Source organism: Planococcus citri, chromosome 1 (genome assembly GCF_950023065.1).
Source record: "Planococcus citri chromosome 1, ihPlaCitr1.1, whole genome shotgun sequence".
NCBI classification, from domain to species: domain Eukaryota; kingdom Metazoa; phylum Arthropoda; class Insecta; order Hemiptera; family Pseudococcidae; genus Planococcus; species Planococcus citri.
Window position 1 is genome coordinate 76,809,847 of NC_088677.1, and position 21,513 is coordinate 76,831,359.

The 21,513-nt window shown below is 35.3% G+C and overlaps 2 protein-coding genes across 2 annotated transcripts in view; both read right to left on the reverse strand.

The window, feature by feature from the left end:
* Positions 1 to 21,513, reverse strand: part of LOC135833529 (serine/threonine-protein kinase/endoribonuclease IRE1-like) — a 328,041-nt gene that overhangs the window by 161,705 nt on the left and 144,823 nt on the right. The window lies entirely within an intron of this gene.
* Positions 10,776 to 15,936, reverse strand: LOC135843108 (transient receptor potential cation channel protein painless-like). Its single transcript, XM_065360861.1, has one exon. The coding sequence runs from the start codon at positions 13,947 to 13,949 to the stop codon at positions 10,776 to 10,778; it is 3,174 nt and encodes a 1,057-aa protein (XP_065216933.1). The 5' UTR covers positions 13,950 to 15,936.

Genomic DNA, 21,513 nt, shown 5'->3' on the forward strand with positions numbered 1-21,513 from the left:
GGACTGTTTGATAATTTTGGCAAAAAATGACTCTTTTTAACAATTTCACCAACAAATTGATGCTTTTGGACAAATTCACCAAAAATTGAACTTTTTGTTGACAATTTTATTAAAAATTGGGTATTGGGCACTTTTTGACAATTGAATCAGTCATTTCGAAAACCCCATTCTGAACCTTTTTAAAATTTTTCAGGAAATGAAAAAAAACTGTTTGTGCGCTTTATTTTCATGGTATAACAGTAAACTTGTGCAGTAATCGATAGGTCTTATGATTACAAATATTTCTGTACCTTTACCAGAACTTGAAGTTTTGTAGGCTGCGAGCAATTCCATTGTGAAATATGTGGAGTTATGGGGTTTTCGAAATGACTTTTTTTTAAAACCTGAAAAGTGACACGTAATCCTAGAAAATCCAGTAACTACAATACCCAAAATGATTGAGTATGGATTTTCATTCATTTATTGAAGTTTTACCTGCAATCTACGACTCAATTGATATAATGTAATAAAGAAGCAACAAAAATGTTATCCATTTCATGGCATAAATTAAAAAATTAAATTACGTTGATGTTCATGAAATTAATGTTGTTTGTTTGTCTTATAAAAAAATGATTTCAAAAACCCTGTAAATGCAGGAGTTATGGGGTTTTCGAAATGACAAACGCTGAAATATGCACTTTTGAGCTACCTTCCAACTTTATCCGATAGAGCTCGCAAAGCACCATCAGAATCAGTGAAAAACATAAAAACCCCTTAAATGGTGATTTATGGGGTTTTCGAAATGACTGATTCAATTTTAACATAAAGGGACACTTTTTGACTATTTTTCCAAAGATTGGAATTTTTCGACATTTTTTTCTAAAAATTGCTTTTTTGACTTGGGAAAATTTGACAAAAAAAAACGAACCTTATGAGCAAGTTTGATAAAAAACAGGACTTACGTTTGGCAATGTTGGAACAAAACGATGACTTTTCAAACAGACGGCGATTTTTTTGAAATGTTTCCTGTGCATGGAAAGACCTTGCGAAGGGATGCCCAATGGCGCAAATCGCAGCCCTCTAGCCCTTTTTTAAAGGCTGCTAAGGGGGTGTCAAAGTTTTCAGTGAGCTTGAAATATGTATCATGCATTTCAGCAGTGGATTACTCGATAACCAAGATACCTACAAAAATGGAACTTTTTTCAATAGTTAGCGGTTCTGAAAGGTTTTTTGGTGATATTAAAGATCTTAAGGTGATATCATATCATGGAAATCAGTGTTGCCACTTTTTTTTGTACGAAAAATTAGCTCGAAAAGGTTGAAAACGTAGTTTTTATATATCGTTCCGATTCTCAAAAATTCTGAAAAACTTTTCATGCTGAACAACATATTGAAAAATTGGGATGGCATTAAGTATGTCGTGAAGTCGATTCAAAAATATTGAAAGCTTGCAGCTAAAAAATGCGATTTTTTGATTTAAGACATGAAAAAAAGTTTTGACTGGTGAAGTTGACCCATTTGACCCCTATTTTTACGTACCCGTTGAAAAAGTTGAAAACCCCGTATTACTCGATGAGATATAATTAATAAATAAATATATTTATTTTAAATTTTAAATATTAAGAATTATTTCATAAAAAAATTATTATGAAATAATTATTTATAATTTTATTATAGTTTAGAAAATAAAATCATTTAATATTAAATAATTTTATATTAAATTAATTATAATTAAAAATTTATTTTTAAATATTAAATTTAATAATTATAAAGTTAAGTTTATAATTTAATCACAAAAGAATCAATATTTGAAAAAATTCAATTTTCAATTCCAAACATTAAAAAAATTTAAATTCATTCAATTGTCTTATTTTGACCTCTTTGTGACGTATTTTCATGAAAAAGTTGATAAAAATCACACTCATAGCAAAAAATTAAAATTCGTTCATTTTTTTAAATTTTTCGAATTTTGATTTTATTGTATTTTTTTACTAGTTGAAAATGAAAAACCTTAAATTTTGAAAAATTACGATTTTTCAGAATTTACGAAATTGGACTTTTTTCTAAAAAGAAATGATATTATCTATTTTAAAACACGCAGAAAAAAATTTCAAATACGAGGCAACGTAGGTATCACATATTTTCTAATTTACCAACTTGAAAAGCATGAGAAATGAAAAAACATAACATACTCAATCTTAATTTGTTTAATCAAATGTAGCATAATTCGAAGAATAATTTACAAATACATATTAATGCATCTTGAATTCTTACAAAAATCAACACGAGTATAAACTGTGTACTAATGTGTAATTAATTCTATGAAAAACAATAAATAGGTACATATCTGCGCTTAAAAATCAAGCAATGTCTACCCAGACTTATACTCGTATGTATGAATGGCGAAAATTTTACTTTAACCTATTCTTTATGCTTTAGAAGATTTAGGTACCGCCTGCAAAACGGATTCGAGTAATTTATTGTTTTTGTCAAATCGTTGATCAACATTTTGCAATAATTTTTCACTGTGTGCAGCAATTTTAGCGTCCATTTCAAGTTTCAAATCCCTTAATTTCTCGCTGAGTGATTCATTCATCATTTTGTCAAATCGTTGATCAACATTTTGCAATAATTTTTCATCGCGTGCAGCAATTTTAGCGTCCATTTCAAGTTTCAAACCGCTTATTTGCTCGCTAAACTGATGAGCTAATTCATTAGCGAATTGATGCTCGGATAAGTTGTTTTTTGTAGAATCTGTCAACGAATTTGAAATTTCATTTTTGGCCAGTTCAGATTGTTTTCGTTTTTCTAAAATTTCATTAGCTTGTTTTACAATGGTTGACGGCATTTTGCCAAAATTTCTAACAAAAAATCTAATTCGTATTCTGTTACCATTGGTTGTGTCTACATAAACCTTTCCCTTTTCCTCAATGCGTATCCTAGCACAGAATAACTTGTTGCGCAAAAATAAGTATCCCTTTTCAAGCTGTTCGATTGTTCTACATCTGAAATCATGGCGGAATGGATTGCTAATAGCTAGGCGTTCTATCTGCGAAATGAATTTTGCTCTAGACATCAGAGAAATTATTTCGGCGTCCTCCATGATGGCACGCGTATCGCTGACGGCCAAACCATTAAGTAGATTGTAAAGTACCATGGTGACTAAGAAGACAAAAAGTATGAGAAACACGTGGCCATAACTGAAACTCGAATCAAGCGGTAGATTAGAAGCATCGAATCCGTTTGTCATCATAATAAACGATTTGAAAAACGACATTTGCAAGTTTTGCCATGATTTCATCGAATTTTCATTCATTTCATCTTTAGTATTTACGTCCGTTCGATTCTGCGCCAATGCTTGTCCGCTGGGTTTATTTCTAAATAAAATGAAGAAGCTGTATGCGAAAGATGCGATTAGAATAGAGTATAAAAGCAGAAATTTAGCAAAATTCAACGCCACCTTTTTGAACATTTCTATGTAGATTGATAATGATGGTAGCTTACCGAGTAATAATATAAACTCGATCCATGATATCAGAATAACGGTTGCTGCTAAATGCGTATTGGTGTCATTCGCAAAGAGTAAACCAATCACCACGATCGTCGTAACTTCCAACCAGTTTTCTGGTACACCGATGTACAACCGAATTGAAATAAAAAATTGGCACAGTTCTCGTAAAATAAGTATGATGTAAAGCAGCAATGTTATTGGCCACATCCATAATGATACGTCGCATAGAATCGAAGGTGCATCGCGATTAATTGCTGCATCAGTTGATCCGGAACCGTTGAAACTTGCCGATGATGGCAGACAGTGCTGAGTTTGGAAGATATATGTGCTCAGAGCCAAACAAAATAATGAATAGAACACCAAATTAATGTAGTAATACATTCTAAAGAAACGCCATTTCAAATAGAGGAAGCTTTTGGTGAGTGGATGCGTGTATAGTTTTTTCATTTCGGTTACTGACTCGAATCGAATGAAGAAATTCCCTTTGCTTTTAGTAGCAATGGAATATAAGTCTAGTTGTGAGAATATTTTGTAACAGAATGTTATTGAGGTGTCCTTTTTTGAAATGCAGCCATCAAAATAGCTTTCTATAATTGAAACTGAAATCGAAGTCAAGATAGATTGATCTTTTTGGTACAGTTTTGCCCCTTCTTCAAGAAGTGACTTGATGGCGAATTCGTTGTTGAATTTTAAGGCATAATGAAGAGCTGTTCTATTCTTCCGGTCTGTGTGGTTTATATCTAGCTTGTAGTGATAGAGAAAATCACTAAAATATTTTAGAAGTAATTTGAGGATCTTACGATGACCGTCTGTTGAATGATTGAAGTTCTGCTTTTGTTGCATACCGCGCAACACTAAATGCAAAACTGATCCACTTCCATCTTCATTTTGCAGTACAACGTCGGGAATGGAAAAGAGTTTCTTGAATACTTCATAGCTGCCGTTGAGAGCGGCTAGCATTATTGGTGTCACATTTTGCAAAATGTCATGTACATACTCGTATTCTGAAACAAGCTCATTCAGGTTGACGTTTTTTTTCAATAATGCGTCCACCACTTCGATGTAATTGGATGCGCATGCCACATGTAAGTATGTCAACTTTGTTTCTGTTTCTCGTGCATCATTCAGAATTTCTATGCTAACTTCGGCTATTCGTTTGACAAATGATTCACGAACACCCTTTTTTAGGCATAAAAATAAAATCTCCTGTTGAAGCTCGCTTGGTGACCTTATCGGAAGCTCCACTTCCAGCTCCGGAAATTTTTGCAAAATTATTTCGCGACAACTAAGAAGGTGTCCTTGAGAATCCTTTTGAAATTCCTTGTCTACATCAAAGTACTTGATGAAAAGCCGAACTGCATCAATGCTTCCTTGGAGTAGAATCAGGTGTTGATCTCCTGGACCACTATCCCTGGATTCATTGTATACTATGAAATAGGAGCGAGCTAGAAGCGTAATAGCCTCGATATCATTTTCTTCAACAGCTACTTTCATGATATTAGCATTGTCACTTCCTGATTCGGATGAGTGGTATATACCGTACCAGATATTAACCACTAAATTCCAGTCTGAATGGTTGAAAATTTCATGTATCTTCAATTTACCAGTCTCCTCATCCTTACACCAAAGTTTAGCACCGCTTTGTATTAATGGACGGATGTATGACTCTTTGTAATCTATGCACTGGGACCTGCTGACCAAATCTAATAACGTTCCATTATCTGGCTCACCGTAAAAATAATCGACGTCTATGTCACCACACTCTAAGAGTTCAAGGAAATCTTTAATTTTGCCCTGCTTGAACGCAGACAATAGCTTTTCTTGATGCGTCATTCGCTTAAGAATCGATCACAGATCACTATAAAACTGATATGTTACACGAAAAGAACAAACGACAATACACTATTACATTCCCGGTACGCGATCACATCAAAACTAGTGCTCTACAAAACTCGATTCATGACTGATGATAGGCGCAACATTGCTATAAATTTTATTTCAATTTGGAAGGAAACTGTTATCTCACGTTTCCTGTGGCCTGATGGTTTCCATGCGAGTTCTCATTTTGTTTTGCGTCAATCGATTTCGATTAGGTACTAAAACGGTGAAACCTTATCAGCGAAAATCACATTATAGTTGTCATGAAGAATGTCGGTGATCGAATCATCAAATAGAGCGAGAGAGATAAGTTGCTAAAGGGTCGAAATTATGATGGAAAATTTTGTCAATAGTAGGTAGGTACCTTATCTAATGAATTAATATTTCCTAAGGTACTTACACCGAGAAAAATCAAAAGAGCAGCCCAAATTTCAGGCACCGAATTTAATTTAAAGATTTTTGAAACATTTTTCATACGAAGAAATCAAAATTACACAAAATTGATATAGAAAACTGAAACCCGTTCATACCATAAATTTTCAACCTTCCAAATCGATGAGCTAGTTTCAAGCCATTCTAAAGCTTCCATCGAATTTCTGGATTCCCATTTTTGGAAAATGTTCCATAAAATGGGTCAGAATGATATTCAGGACCTATATAATTAAACTGCTTTTTGATCGATTCAGGTACAAAAATTTTAAACTCGTTTCTGTCAGTTCAATTCCAAAACTTTCTCCCAACAACTATTAAAAAAAATAAATAAATGAATAAAGAATAGAAAATTCTTCGTTAATGGACCACGTTGAAAAAGTGAAAAACTGAAGTATGCATTTTCCGCTATTTTTGACTTATAAAATCGACTGGTGGTGATTTCAGCATTTCTGAAGCCTTTAGTGAATTTTGGGATTTCTTAGTTCCGATAGAATCGTCACAAATAGGGGTAACTGACTATATGAGATGACATTACTTAAGTGATTTATGGATTCACGTTCAATTTGATGTTTTGGTATTTTAGCAGGTGCCACTCTTAATTCTTGACACTCCAGTAGTTATTATCTATAAAATATTTTCGGAGGTTATACTTTCATTTCCAAATCGAATTATGCATAGTTTTCATTCTCATTAATTTATAATATTGATAAAATTTCATGAAAATTAATTTTTTTGGAATAGGGCTATTTCGGATTATTAAGCCAAAAAATCGAAAGATAATTTCTGAAGAAAAAACATTTTTGAATACAGTGGTGCTAATGTTTTTGGTCATTACTGCCACTTTAAAAAACCGAAATAAATAGCCAAAAATTCATCAATTTTTTCCGGTTTTTAGAATTTCACTATAATGACCAAAATTGGATTAATTAACGCGAAATAAGTATCTGAAGACAAAAAAGGTTTAAAACACGAGATCACCTGAAATTCAGCGATTTGAAAATTTTAAACCGCGCAGTAAAACATTAAGACATTTCTACTTCTCCAAATTGTACTAAGTACATACCATGAATTTCTCATCAATATTTTTTCGCACTTATAGTGCCGTTTGGAAACGTATGCTTCAATTGTACCCATCTTTCCCTCCGATCTTTTGGGACAACTTTTTCTCAAAAGGGGACATCCAAAGGAACATTTTAAATCAAATTGCCCGATCACGCAAATTTTTCACATCTCGTTTGAATTGATGCACATGAATGGTGCAGTATTTGTGAATAATGAATGACACGCTGGTTTCGATACCTGATATCAGATCAATTTTGTTTCATTCATCCCCCGACCAGATCACCAGTCAACATTTCAATCCCAAAAAATTGAGAAATAACGTACCTTATCACCATAAAGTGCCCAAATGTGGCCAACTGGCCACTCACCCTAAAGTGGCAACAGTTTGTCAACTCCGATCGATCTGAAAATTGCCTCCCTGAAAGAGCACCTCACCAAGATTTCAGAATCAAATTTTTAGTAGCCGAAATTAATTTTCTGATTTTTGGCGAATTTTTGGATAAAAGGGGAGTATAGCTTATTGGTACATATTAATTTTGTACAGAAAAAGCAAACATGGAGAAAAAAACCTGAAACTTAGTTAATGTTCTAAAGTTGACCCATCGAATCGATTGGCAACATTTCCCAGCAGATCTGGAGCCACTAGTGAAAATTGACTTTTCTCCAGCAATTTCAAATCGCTCCAGAAGGAGTTGTAGGTAATAAGTAACTTCGGCCGATAGAAATTCAATCTTATCATAAGTTTTAAAATCGATTAGCGCCGGTGAATCACAAATCTGAATTGAAGAGTTGAGAATGTATTTTTTTACAAGTTGAAAAAAAATCCGATGTTGCAAAATTACCGACAGGTATTGAATTATTTTTGAGATTTTAAAACACGCATAAGAAAAATTCAAAGACAACGCGACGCAGTTGTCACATATTTTCTAATTACCATAGATAGTTTGCAACTTGAAAAGCAAAAAGAGAAATGAAATTAAGTGTAGATTACATATAATTCGAAGAATAAATTTTTAAATTAATTTATATGTACAGTCAGTCACTATTATAAATTAAAAATAGTAGTGCATATGGATTTCATCAAAAATTAACGGAAATACATAAATAAATGCATAAACTGTGGACATGATCTAATTAATTCGATAAAAAACAAATAGGTAATGTAGCAGGTACCTAGCTACCTACGCGCTTAAAAACCAAGTACGTATGTAATGTGTACCCAGACCTACTAGGTAGTGTACAAGGGTAACGTACCAGTTTTTTTTACCCCAACATAATTCTTTTACCCCTCAAGTTTTTCTTTAAAAATAGGCTAATAACACATTTTTGAGATCTGACAACACAGTGAGGATCAAGTACGGACCTTGCAAAACACGATGAAGTGAAAAAACCACACTTCACTGCAACTTTAAGGGGGGAAATAAGTAATGATATGGGATAAAAAAAATTAAGAGCAGGGGGTAAAAATAAATAGACTAATCAAAATTGAAAAATGACCTTTTTTTTAACCAAAAAAGTAACCAAAAAGTAACCAAAAATTTCAGTTTTGCAAATGTTTTACCAATATTTATGCACGAAAATTGATAGAAAGCCCAAAATTTAGAGGGGGCACTGATTCATTTTTAAAATGAGAACAAGTCAGTAACACGATCATTTTATTCATTCAGTAAATTTGTAACTTAAATATAAATTCAAAAAAAAAAAAATTTAAATATTCTACAATATTTTGTTAAGTTTAGTAGGTACTTAATTCCATAAAAATATAAACTTATAATTTTGAAAAAGACAATTACTCAATTCACTATCGTTCTTTTCTCAACTCCAGCTTTTTTCAAAAGATGGATAACACTGAGGTTGATTTTTTTTCCAACAGCTCATATTCTGCTCGAAGAGATGATTCCTCAGTTTTCAAATCAGCACTCTTCAACAGTGCTTCTGCAGTACGAAATGCCAGGGAGTGCTGCAATTTGACTGTGTAAAGCTTTTCAAAGTGGTAGATAAACCTATTTCGATATTTCTGCAGAAAAACAATCGTACTGCTAACCTTTGTAGGATGTAACTATTTAGTGACAAATATCGAGAAAGAATATCCACGGAGTGATAAACAGATTTGATGGGTGGATTGTAGATTATCTGAACTTATGTGCTGTTAAAAGCATCTGTGTTCCTTTCAATTCTTGTTTCTGTCATTTCAAGCCTACTTGATAATATTTCCCATATTATGTACTCTGCGTATTCATGCTCTGTTTTTTCAGGTTTTTATTGAGACAAGCATATCAAATTTTTAAAAAATCGCTCTGGTCCACTATGCACACACCTTTCTTAATTTCATTTTGTGAAAGCTCAACCATCAATATGTTCATCCAAAAATTAGACATGGGTCCCTGTATTTTATACCAACGTTTATCAATGTTTGCTCCCCAAAAAGGGGTGAGGTGTTCTTTGGAATTATGCTTTCACTCATTCATTACATCTAATGAAACTATATCATTCAGTTCCAAGATTGACCCAATCGGGTTTGTTGCTTCCTCGATTTTTGACAATAATCAAATAAATAAGTCCATCATTATCGAGGTGGCTTCAAGGGGCTGGGGGGGGGGTGAACTTTGAGTAAAAGTGATACTTGTGATGATCTTATTCAGGAAACTGAAAGCATTTTTTCATAACATCTCAGGATTTGCTTGGGTGTTTAAGGGTTGATACCAAAAATAGAAAATATTGATGAAAATTGGAATTTTGTCGGGAAGTGGTTCAGATGGTGTCCCTAACTCATTTACAACTATCGAAATTCGTAAACCTCAATTCCAGTCATTCTGGAGCCTCCAGCGATTTTTTATCATTTCTCCAGAAACTTGAAATTGCTCTAGAACGGCTAAAAATCAGCTTCAGCACAAATAACTTTATTTGGGGCCTATGTGGGTTGCCTTTAACCAATTTTTGCGGTTGTTGCGAAAATCAGTGTCTGCCTGTTCAGATGTGTATTTTTGCCCATTTGAAAAAATGCCAAAATTTGAAAATGTTGAATATTCCATCTTTTGTGATGCCACCTATTCTGATTCAAGCTTCAACAAGGGGTTTTTTTCCAATGAAAGTACATGTGCCTGCTTGGTACTGCACATGTACAAGCCAATGGACAAAATACTCATCTGAATCGGCAAGATGCCAATTTTCGCGACAACCTCAAAAAATGGTTAAAGGCAACCCACATGTATGGGCCCCAAATAAATTATTTGTGCTGAAGTTGATTTTTAGCCGTTCCACAGCAATTTCAAGTTTCTGGAGAAATGATAAAAATCGCTGGAGGCTCCAGAATGATCGAAATAGGGGTTTTACCTATTCGGAACGTCGAAAATAGGTCGGAGCTCGATTTCGGATAGGTAGCAACGCGAAATATAAAATACTTGACATTTTTAAAATTTTGGCATTTTTTCATTGCGCAAGTCACTGGGTAAATTAACATCTGAACCGGCAGACGCCAATTTTCGCAACAACCTCAAAAAATGGTTAAAGGCAACCCACATAGGCCCCAAATAAAGTTATTTGTGCTGAAGTTGATTTTTAGCCGTTCTAGAGCAATTTCAAGTTTCTGGAGAAATGATAAAAAATCGCTGGAGGCTCCAGAATGACTGGAATTGAGGTTTTACGAATTTCGATAGTTGTAAATGAGTTAGGGACGCCATCTGAACCACTTCCCAAGAAAATTCAAATTTTCATCAATATTTTCTATTTTTGGTATTGATAATTTTTTGGATTTTTCAATTTTTAAAAATTCACCAAAAATTGAGAAATTAACTTCAGCACTTGAAATTTTGGATTTGGGGTCCTGAGGTGGTCCCCTTTCGATCTAGCGTTGATTCGTTCATTTTCGTTTCTGCCGGTTCAGGTAGTTCCCTTGTAAGTACCTAATTGCAAATCAGTCATTATTCTTCAGAAGATTTACCTCCTGCAAGACGGATTCTAGTAATTTATTGATTTTTTCAAATCGCATATCGACGTTTTGCAATAATTTTTCATCGCGTGTCGCAATTTTAGCGTCAATTTCTAGTTTCAAATCGCTTATTTGCTCGCTAAACTGATGAACTAATTCATCGACGAATTGATGCTCGCGTGAGTTGTTTTTTGTCACATTTTCTGTCAACGCATTTTGATTTTCCTTTTTGGTCAGTTTGGTTCGTTTTCGTTTTTCTAAAATTTCTTCAGCACGTTTCACAATGGTGAAAGGCATTTTGCCAAAATTTCTATAATCAATTTCTATTCTGTTATTTTCCGTTTGGAATACATAAACCTGTCGGGTCTCATCAATGAATATCTCGTCACCAAATAATATGCTGCGCAAAAATATGTATAACCTTTCGAGTTGTTTGGTTATTCTACAATAATTGAAAGCATGGTGGAATGGATTGCTAATAGCTAGGTGTTCTATCTGCGAGATGAGTTTTGCTCTAGATATCAGAGCAACTATTTCGGCGTCCTCCATGATGGCGCGCGTATCGCTGACAGCCAACCCGTTAAGTAGATTGTAAAGTACCATGGCGACTAAGAAGACGAAAAGTATGAAAAACGCGTGGTCAAAACTAAAATTCGAACCAAGCGGTAGATTAACAGCATCGAATTCACCTGTCATCATGATAATCGATTTGAAAAACGACATTTGCATGTCTTGCCAAAATTTCACCGAATCATCTTTAGTACAATTAACGTTGGTTCGATTCTGCGACGATTCTTGCCCGCTGGGTTTATTTCTAAATAAAATGAAAAAGCTGTATGCGAAAGATGCGATCAGAATCGAGTATAAGAGGAGAAATTTGACAAAATTCAACGCCACCGTTTTGAACATTTCTATGTAGATTGAGAGTGACGGTTGCTTGCCGAGTAATAATATGAACGCGATCCATGATGTTAGAATAGAGATTGCAGCTAAGTGGGTATTAGTTTCATCCGCGAAGAGAAACCCAACCACCACGATCATCATTACTTCAAACCAATTTTCTGATATACCGAGGTAGCGTCGAATTGAAATGGAAAATTGGCATAGTTCTCGTAAAATAAGTACGATGTATAAGAGCAATGTTGAGACGTAGAGACTGATCGATGACAGTTGACGGTGTTGAATTTGGAAAATATATGCGCTCAGAGTCAAACAGAATAATAAACACGAGGTCAAATTAAAGTAGTAATATTTTCTTACGAGACGCCATTTCAAATAGAGCAAGCTTTTTGTGAGTGGATGCTTGTATAGTTTTCTCATTTCGGTCACCGATTCGAATCGAGCGAAGAAATTCCCTTTGATTTTGGTAACAATCGAATATAGGTCTAGTTGTGTGAATATTTGGTAGTGGAATATTAATGGTTTGCTTTCGTCATCACGAGTGCAAATGGATTCTTTACTCGAACGAATACAGTCATCGAAATAGCGTTCTATGATTGAAGCTGAAATCGAAGTCAAGATAGATTGATCGGTTACGTACAGTTTGGCGCCTGCTCTAAGAAGTAACTTGATAGCGAATTCGTTGTTGAATTTCAACGCGTAATGAAGAGCTGTCCTATTTCTCTTGTCCTGGTGTTCTACATTCAGTCTGTCACTAAGTTCCGACAGTGATTCCAGGATCATAAAATGGCCGTCTGTTGAGCAATTGCGATCCTGCAAAAATTGCATACCGTGCAACGCCAAATGCCAAACTGATCCACTTCCTCCTACAGTTTGCAGTTCAACTACGGGTATGTTTGAGAGTTTCTTGAGTATTTTGTAGTGACCCTTGAAAGCGGCCAGCATTATTGGCGTAACCTTTTCGGCAAATTTATTGAAATATTCAACAACCTTGTTTAGCTGAACGTTTTTTTTCACCAGCGCATCCACCACGTCGATGTAATTGCGTTCGCATGCTACATGAAAGTATGTCAACTTCGTATCTTCTTGCAGTCCATCATTCAGAATTTTTGTGTCAATTTCTTCTATTCGTCTGACAAATAATTCAGGAACACCGTTTTCTAGGTATGAAAATAAGATCTTGTGAAGCTTGCTCGGCGATGGTGTTGGGAGCTCTGTTTCCAGCTGCGGATATTTTTGCAATATTATTTCGCGGCAACTACGAACACGACCCTGAGTATCCTTTTGAAATTCCATATCAACGTCCAAGTATTCGATGAACACCCTGACAGCTTCGATGTTTCCTTCGAGCAGTATGAAATGCGGAGGTTTTGGATGGTTTGTGGTTGTTCGAGGAAGGCAGCTGACTATGAACCGAGTTATTTCGACGTCGTTTTTTTCGACAGCTGCGTGCATAAGAGTATTAGTGAATTTATCACCCTCTATGCGGATCCGTTGTCGCAAAGCCATACCGAGTTGCTGTATTGTATTGGGGTCTGAATTGGCGAGAGCTTCGTTCAATGCGAGCTTGCCAGTTACTTGATTTTTCAGCCATATTGAAGCTCCGTTTAGCAAAAGAACGTAAATGTATGCCTGGTTGCCGTGAGATTGACAAGCCAAATCTAATAACGTACCGTTATCCGGATCACCGTAGAAAAAGTCGACGTCTATGTCTGGACATTTTATCAGATTGTTGAATACGTGGTATTTTCGATCCTTGAACGAAGACAGTAGTTTTTGTTGATTGGTCTCGGGTTTCGTGTGAAGCTCGCTCGGCGATGGTGTTGGGAGCTCTGTTTCCAGCTGTGGATATTTTTGCAATATTATTTCGCGGGAACTACGGACACGACCCTGAGTATCCTTTTGAAATTCCATATCAACGTCGAAGTATTCGATGAATACCCTGACAGCTCCGATGCTTCCTTCAAGCAGTATGAAATGCGGAGGTTTTGGATTGTTTATGGTCGTTCGAGGAAGGTAGCGGAGTATAAACCTCATTATTTCAACGTAATTTTTTTGCACAGCTACCTGCATAAGAGTATTAGTGAATTCATCACCCTCTATGTGGATCCGTCGCGACAAACCCATACTGAAATGCTGTATTGTATCGGAGTCTGAATTGGCGAGAGCTTCGTTTAACGCGAGCTTGCCAGTTACTCGATTTTTCAGCCATATTGAAGCTCCTTTTACCAAAAGAACGTAAACAGGGTGTCCACTCATTTCTGGAAATGATTTTCCCTGACTTTTCCAGGTTTTCCAGACCAATTTTTCTATTTTTCCAGACCATTTTTCTCAATTTTCTATGCTCACCCCATACTTCAATTAAACATTTTTTTTTTTGGGGGGGGGGGGGGGTAATTTTTTTTCATAAGCTTCTCTTCGAACTGGATACTTCTTCGGATATAAAAAACAGCGTAACTTTGATTATTAACTTTTCTAATAATTAAAAATGCATCAAGTTTGGCCAATTAATAAAATACATGTATTCATATAACTTATGAAAATTTTTTTCTTTTTCTGATTTTTGAAGGCCTCAAAATGTGAAATTTGTTCATTTTAAAATGAGAGGCAAATTGGCCCGAGCGAAGCGAGGGCGAGAACTTTCGAAAATTTGCATTTCAAGATGCCTGAAAACGAGTTTTTTTTTTTGAATGCAAAGGGTGTTTATTTTTTGGTTTTTTAAAATTTTAATATTGGAATGGATGCTTTTTTGAAGGATGTTTACTCTTGAAAAAGAAAAGAGAACAGGCTCGAGCGAAGCGAGGGTGGAAGCTTCTGAGAATTTGAGTTTTGAGAGGCATAAAAACGAGGTTTTTTTTATGTGAGGACGAGTAGCTTTTTTTTGGCTTTTAAAATTTTAGAATAATATTTGAATTATGTTTGGTTTTTTAGTGAGGACGAGTAGCTTTTTTTTGGCTTTTAAAATTTTAGAATATTTGAATTATGTTTTTTTTTTTTGAAAAAAGTTGATTTTGAAAAAGAAAACAGAACAGGCCCAAGCGAGGGCGAAAGCTCTTGTAAATTTGTACGTACATTCGAGATGCTTAAAAACGATGTTTTTTTCGTGAGGAGTTCATTTTTTGGCATAAAAACTTGATTTTTATAATTTAGAAATTTTCATGTTGCTTTTGAAAGAGAAAAGAAAACAAGCCCGAGCGAAGCGAGGGCAAAAGCTTTTGAAAATTTGCGTTTCGAGAAGTGAAAAACAGTGTTTTCCTTTCATCACAGGTCCTTATTCAAAATTTTCAATTGATTCGTTTTTTCAAAATTCCAGGGATTTTGCGTGAAAATTACGAAATTCCCTGACTTTTCCCTGACTTTTCCAGACCGACCAAATTCCCTGACTTTTCCAGGTTTTCCAGGTTTTCCAGACCTGTGGACACCCTGGTAAATGTAGGCCTGGTAGCCGTGAGATTGACAAGCCAAATCTAATAACGTACCGTTATCCGGATCACCGTAGAAATAGTCGACGTCTATGTCTGGACATTTTATCAGATTGTTGAATACGTGGTATTTTCGACGCTTGAACGAAGACAGTAGTTTTTGTTGATTGGTCTCGGGTTTCGATAAATCATCGCTGATCATTATATAAATGAAAAGTGATTCGTTGAACTAAAATTACGAACGAAAATAGAACACTACGTATTACCGCGTTTAAACGATCGCACAAGCACTGAAATATCGCGGTGCGTGCCTGAATAAATTTCCTCTCAAACTTGTTTCATGAATGAATTTTTTTCAAATTTATTTTTTTAATAAGAAAGCACACCACACAGCTTGTTATTAAATGTGGTAGCTCAGCTACAACAATGTAGGAATGCGATCATCTCTAGCAAACCAGTCTCGAAGGTATCTATAAGGCGACGCGATAGTGTTGCCCCCCGCCCTTCCACGGTTTTCGAACCGTAGGTGGCGGTAAGGCAACACCGCGGATTGGGAAGTCCCCACCAAAGATACGCACTCTGGTGGAGTTGTCGTGAATTGTCCCATCCTAGGATAGCCACTGGATTGTCTTATGGGATCTTTCCCAATTTCTTAGTTTTTCTTGAATAATTTTTGAATGGTTAATGCTACAGATTTGAATTAAAAACCAGCTTGTAGAGGAAAAAAAGTAGATCATTTTTCATTCTTCAAACACCTATGTGCTCGATCAAAATTTTGATTTATTTTAATTTAAATGTAAAAAAATTTCAACCTTGAAACTTTGAACTTTAATAAATCGAAAATTTGATCGAGCACATAGGTGTTTGAAAAGGTCCATTTCAGTGGCCCCACCCATTACGTGAAATTGGATGAAACCCATATAGATCGATTGTGCATCGTTAGTGCAGGTTAGTGCAGCCCACTCCCCCCTTATTTTTTTAAAAAACCGTGGGTGGGGCCACTGAAATGGCTCCCCCACCCATAACGTAAAACTGAATAAAACCCACATAGGTCGATTGTGCATCGTTAGTGCAGGTTAGTGCAGCTATTCCCGACGTTAGTGCAACCTTCTCTCCCCTTATTTTTAAAAAAACGTGGGTGGGGCCACTGAAATGGCTCCCCCACCCATAACGTGAATCTGGATGAAACCCACATAGATCGATTGTGCATCGTTAGTGCAGCTATTTCCGACGTTAGTGCAGCCCCTCTCCCCTTATTGAAAAAAAATGTGGGGACGAATCACGAGAAATGATTTACGAAATATAGGCGTGAAAAATTGTTGAAAGCATTAAATTAGTTCGAGGGTTATTTCATGTCAATTCCATAAAAAAAATGCGATTTTGAAAGTCATGTCTTTCGATTTCGCCCCATTTTTTTACAATACAATGGAGGGGGAGCACCTCCACCCCCAATTTTGGGCTAAACATTCGAAAAAAATCTGGGGCATGTGATATATCGAATTATATGATTTTGGTGACGCTGAACACGAATATGGCGTTAGATTTTTGATTGGACCCCATGTACGGCCCCCAGCATCTTCTCAAATGGAGAAAAAGTTTAAAATAGAATTTTGTTCGTGCGACACATGAAATAGTATATGTTTTTGGTGACGCTGAACACGAATATGACGTCAGATTTTTGAATGGACCCATCCACGCCCCCCAACAATTTTTTTGGACTTTTACCAATTGGTGGAGGTTCTGTGAGCCATGGGTGAGGTCAATTTGAAAAACTAAGGCTATATTAGTGTTCAGTGAGATTGAAAACATACTATTTCTTGTGTCACACGAGTGAAACCATTTTGTTTAGAGGTTACCCCCTCCCCTTGGAGAGGTGCTGGGGGCCGTGGATGGAGCCTAATCAAAAATCTGACGGCATATTCGTGTTCAGCGTCACCAAAAACATACTATTTCATGTGTCGCGTTGCACAAACCATTTTTTTGGAATTTGACCCTTTTGAGGGGTGGCCGAGAGGGTGCTGGGGGCTTCCGATGAACCAAATTGAAAAACCAAGGTCATATTCGTGTTCAGCACCTCCGAAAACATAACAGTTATAATACTACATGCTCACACTTTTTCTTTGAAATTTGGATCCAAATTTGAGGTGAGCAAGCCCCCCCCCCCCGGTAAAATTGGTCATTTTGAAAACAATATAATTATTTTGAAACATCATGTACAATTATAGCTCGCACTTACGGCACTATTTTGAAATTTAAAATTTCATTGAAAGTTCAACTTTTAAATTTTGAAATAAAATTTTTATGAACTTTTATGAACGTTTTTGAATCAAATTTGGATGCCACTATGAATTGTGAAATTATTTTCGAGTCAATAAGTTTTCTAGCGGAAAAGTTATAAGCCTCTGAAGTGGAATACTACAGGAAATTACAAAAGCAAAAGAAACCCTCCCCACTAGGATTTCGAGAGGGCTAAGGGGAAAATTATTGACGTTTTTTTCAAGTATAGTTGGGTGGGTAGGTTATTTGAAAAAAATTCGAACAAAATCGGAAGACATGAGGTCAAAATCTGGGTCGAATTGAAATGGAATGACCCCTGGACGAGTATTGAAGAGTCCACGGAAAGAACCAGGTAAGTCACTTTTTTTCAAAAATGAGTTTAGGGTTGAATTAAATTCACACTGAGGAGTAGAAAAATGTAGTCTATTTAGATTTTCTAAAAAGTCGATTTTTTGTGGTGAAAATGGCCTTTAAAAAAAAGAGGAGGGGAGAGAAATGAGCAAAGACCAAATGTGAGGCGGCAGGAAGAAGATTTCAACATCGTTAAATATATATAATGCGAAAATTTTTCATTATGTCATCATAATAATCGATTTTCATCGAATTCAAGTTGTTGCAAAACGCTAATTTTTTGATTTTTTGCTTGATTTTTTCACGAAAAGAGTGACTTTTCAACTTGTGACTGGCATATATCTTCATTTTTTTTCTAAAATGCCTCAAATTGAGTTTGTGGGATGTTGTGTGATGTATTTCCAGTCATTACTTTGATGAGATTCAAATTCACTACAAAATTGGAGCATTCTGATACTTTAAAACGCCATAACACAAAAGTTTGAAAAAGTGACTTACCTGGTTCTTTCCGTGGACTCTTCAATTGAGGTTTATTCAAAATTTTATTTCAGAATTTGAGATTTTTTCTATCCCAATTTCCAAAATAAATTTTTGATGTAGGGATACTAAAATTTTCCAAAAAGTTTTTCCAGGTAATTTAAACATAAAATTTTAAGAAACAATAAAAAATGATTTTCTGCACAAGTTGTGACAATCACAAATGTAGGAGTGACATAATTTTCAAATCAAAAAAATTTTGGGTCAAAAATAAAAAGATGAAAGGTGAGGATTTTTATTTGAAAAAAAAGTCTATATTTTGGAAATTGAGTTTCAAGGTCGTTCTATGAAAAATATAATTTTTTGTAGAAATGAGATTCTATTAATTTTGAAAAAATTTCATACATACCTAGCTGAGATATACTAGTTCAAAGAATCTATAATGTGAAACTCAGTCACTTGAGTCAAATTTCATTTTGGGATTTTGGGTCCATGTGAGATACCTACTACAGATCTCATCTCAATATACAATGAAATTTCATTCTGAAATTTTGGTAGAAATGGACTGAAAAAAGTTCCACATGAAAATTCCATTCAACCTGATAAATTTTCACCTCATGTTTTCAAACTTTTGTAGGCGAGATCTTGATAAAAAGTTTTCTATCGTGGGCTAAATTTGTTTTGGGATTACAATTTGTTCGAGGACCTTGAAAAATTTTACAAAAAATGATATATTTTATAATGGACCTTGCAGCAAATTGTTTTTTTAAAATAAAAATTTCCACCTCAAATATTTCTGTGATTTGAAAATTATTTCACTCCCACATTTGTAATTGTCAAAACTTGTGCAGAAAATCATTTTTCAAACTTTTTTCTCAACATAAATCTGACGTCATATTCGTGTTCAGCGTCACCAAAAACATATACTATTTCATGTGTCGCACGAACAAAATTCTATTTTAAACTTTTTCTCCATTTGAGAAGATGCTGGGGGCCGTACATGGGGTCCAATCAAAAATCTAACGCCATATTCGTGTTCAGCGTCACCAAAATCATATAATTCGATATATCACATGCCCCAGATTTTTTTCGAATGTTTAGCCCAAAATTGGGGGTGAAGGTGCTCCCCCTCCATTGTATTGTAAAAAAAATGGGGCGAAATCGAAAGACATGACTTTCAAAATCGCATTTTTTTTGATGGAATTGACATGAAATAACCCTCGAACTAATTTAATGCTTTCAACAATTTTTCACGCCTATATTTCGTAAATCATTTCTCGTGATTCGTCCCCACATTTTTTTTCAATAAGGGGAGAGGGGGGCTGCACTAACGTCGGAAATAGCTGCACTAACGATGCACAATCGATCTATGTGGGTTTCATCCAGATTCACGTTATGGGTGGGGGAGCCATTTCAGTGGCCCCACCCACGTTTTTTTAAAAATAAGGGGAGAGGAGGTTGCATTAACGTTGGGAATAGCTGCACTAACCTGCACTAACGATGCACAATCGACCTATGTGGGTTTTATTCAGTTTTACGTTATGGGTGGGGGAGCCATTTCAGTGGCCCCACCCACGGTTTTTTAAAAAAATAAGGGGGGAGGGGGCTGCACTAACGTCGGGAATAGCTGCACTAACCTGCACTAACGATGCACAATCGATCTATATGGGTTTCATCCAATTTCACGTAATGGGTGGGGCCACTGAAATGGACCAGTGTTAGAAACATGAAAAATGATCTACTCTTTCTCCTCTACAACCTCGTTTTTCCCCCCAGAGCTCTAGCGCTTTTCGATCAAAAGTTGTGAAAGTTCAAAGCTTTGAGCTTTAGAAACTTTTGAACGGTAACTGCTAGCGCTTTCGATAAAAAACCATTTGAAAGGTGATGAAATTCTGAACATTTCGGTATATTAAAGTACCTATGTATCCACTCAAAATTTTGCGTAATTTCAATTTAAAGTTGACATTTTAAAAAATCTGTCCATAAAAATGTTTTTAAAAAATCGCCATTTCTGTACGAAACTCGAAGAAAAATATACCAATCGATAGGAAATTTCATCCTCTTCAATTTATGTTCTGACAAAAATTTTCCTAAACCCCTTCAGTTCCGAGAAAAATCCATTTCAATGTTACGCATTAATTTGCTTCCATTCAATATTAATACAGATCTCATCATAGGATACCTGCACAATCCTAGAATGGTCTCATCACCAACGACCACACTAGCGCACTCTGACGGATCGGGGACTTGCCAGCGACTGCCAGACTGCTGTAGAAACGTTATCTTCTTCAAAAACATTTCGATGCACGCATTATCTCTCGGCACAGTGGTTTTGGTTGGCTGTCTCGTTAGCCAGACCTATATGTTTGCGATTACTTTTTATGTGGGAATTTGAAAGCGCGCGGGTATGGTGAATCACCACGCACCATGGAAGAGTTGAAAACAAATATTAGAGCTGAAGTTGAGGTTTTTCGAAAAAATATATTGCTAAAAGTATTTGTAAATTCAGAAAAACGATTCACAATTTGTTAAAAATAAGGGTGTTTATTTAAATTCAATCATTTTCAAAAAATAGTTCTTATTGAAATGAACATTTTACATTTCAAAATAGGCCAAAATGACGGTTCTTTTCGTATACCTAAAAAAAATGAGTCTAGCATTTTTATTCAAAAACTAATTCCATTTTTAAATCTGTCTGGTTTCTCTGAATCACCCTGTAGTACTTGAGAGTTGAGATCCTGCGTCGAGTTAGGCTATTGTTATCAAAATTCAAGACCAGTTGAAGATTTTGCAGACCAGTCGAAAATTTGCAAATTGCTTATTTTTGGATGATTTTCAAGTTCATTGAAAACATTTTCGTCACGAATATTACGCGTTATTCATGCCAAAACAGCAGCTGATTTCATTTCTGGAATCGAGGGAATAGTAGGAATGCAGTGGCACCAATTTATTTAATCATTTTTGCCAATTCTAAAAAAATTAAGAAATAAGGTACGAAGGCCCGAATGAAAATTACATGAAAATAACCAGATATGTCACAATTTTTGTGTTGCGGCGTTTCAAAGTACATACATACAAACAGAATGCTTCAATTTTGTGACGAATATGAATTTTATAAAAGTAAATGACCTGACGAAATACTCGTACATCACACAACATTCCACAAATAAACACAACTCGAGGCATAACAGAAAAAATCAAGAAATACAAAAGCTACGAGTTCTCTTACCTCTTTTATTTTTTAAAGGCCATTTTTACTACATATATGTACAAAAAAATCATTTTTTTTTTTTTTC

Excerpts from the sequence above, each read along its gene's own strand:
- LOC135843108 (XM_065360861.1), bottom strand. The coding sequence starts at position 13,949 with ATGAGTGGACACCCTGTTTACGTTCTTTTGGTAAAAGGAGCTTCAATA.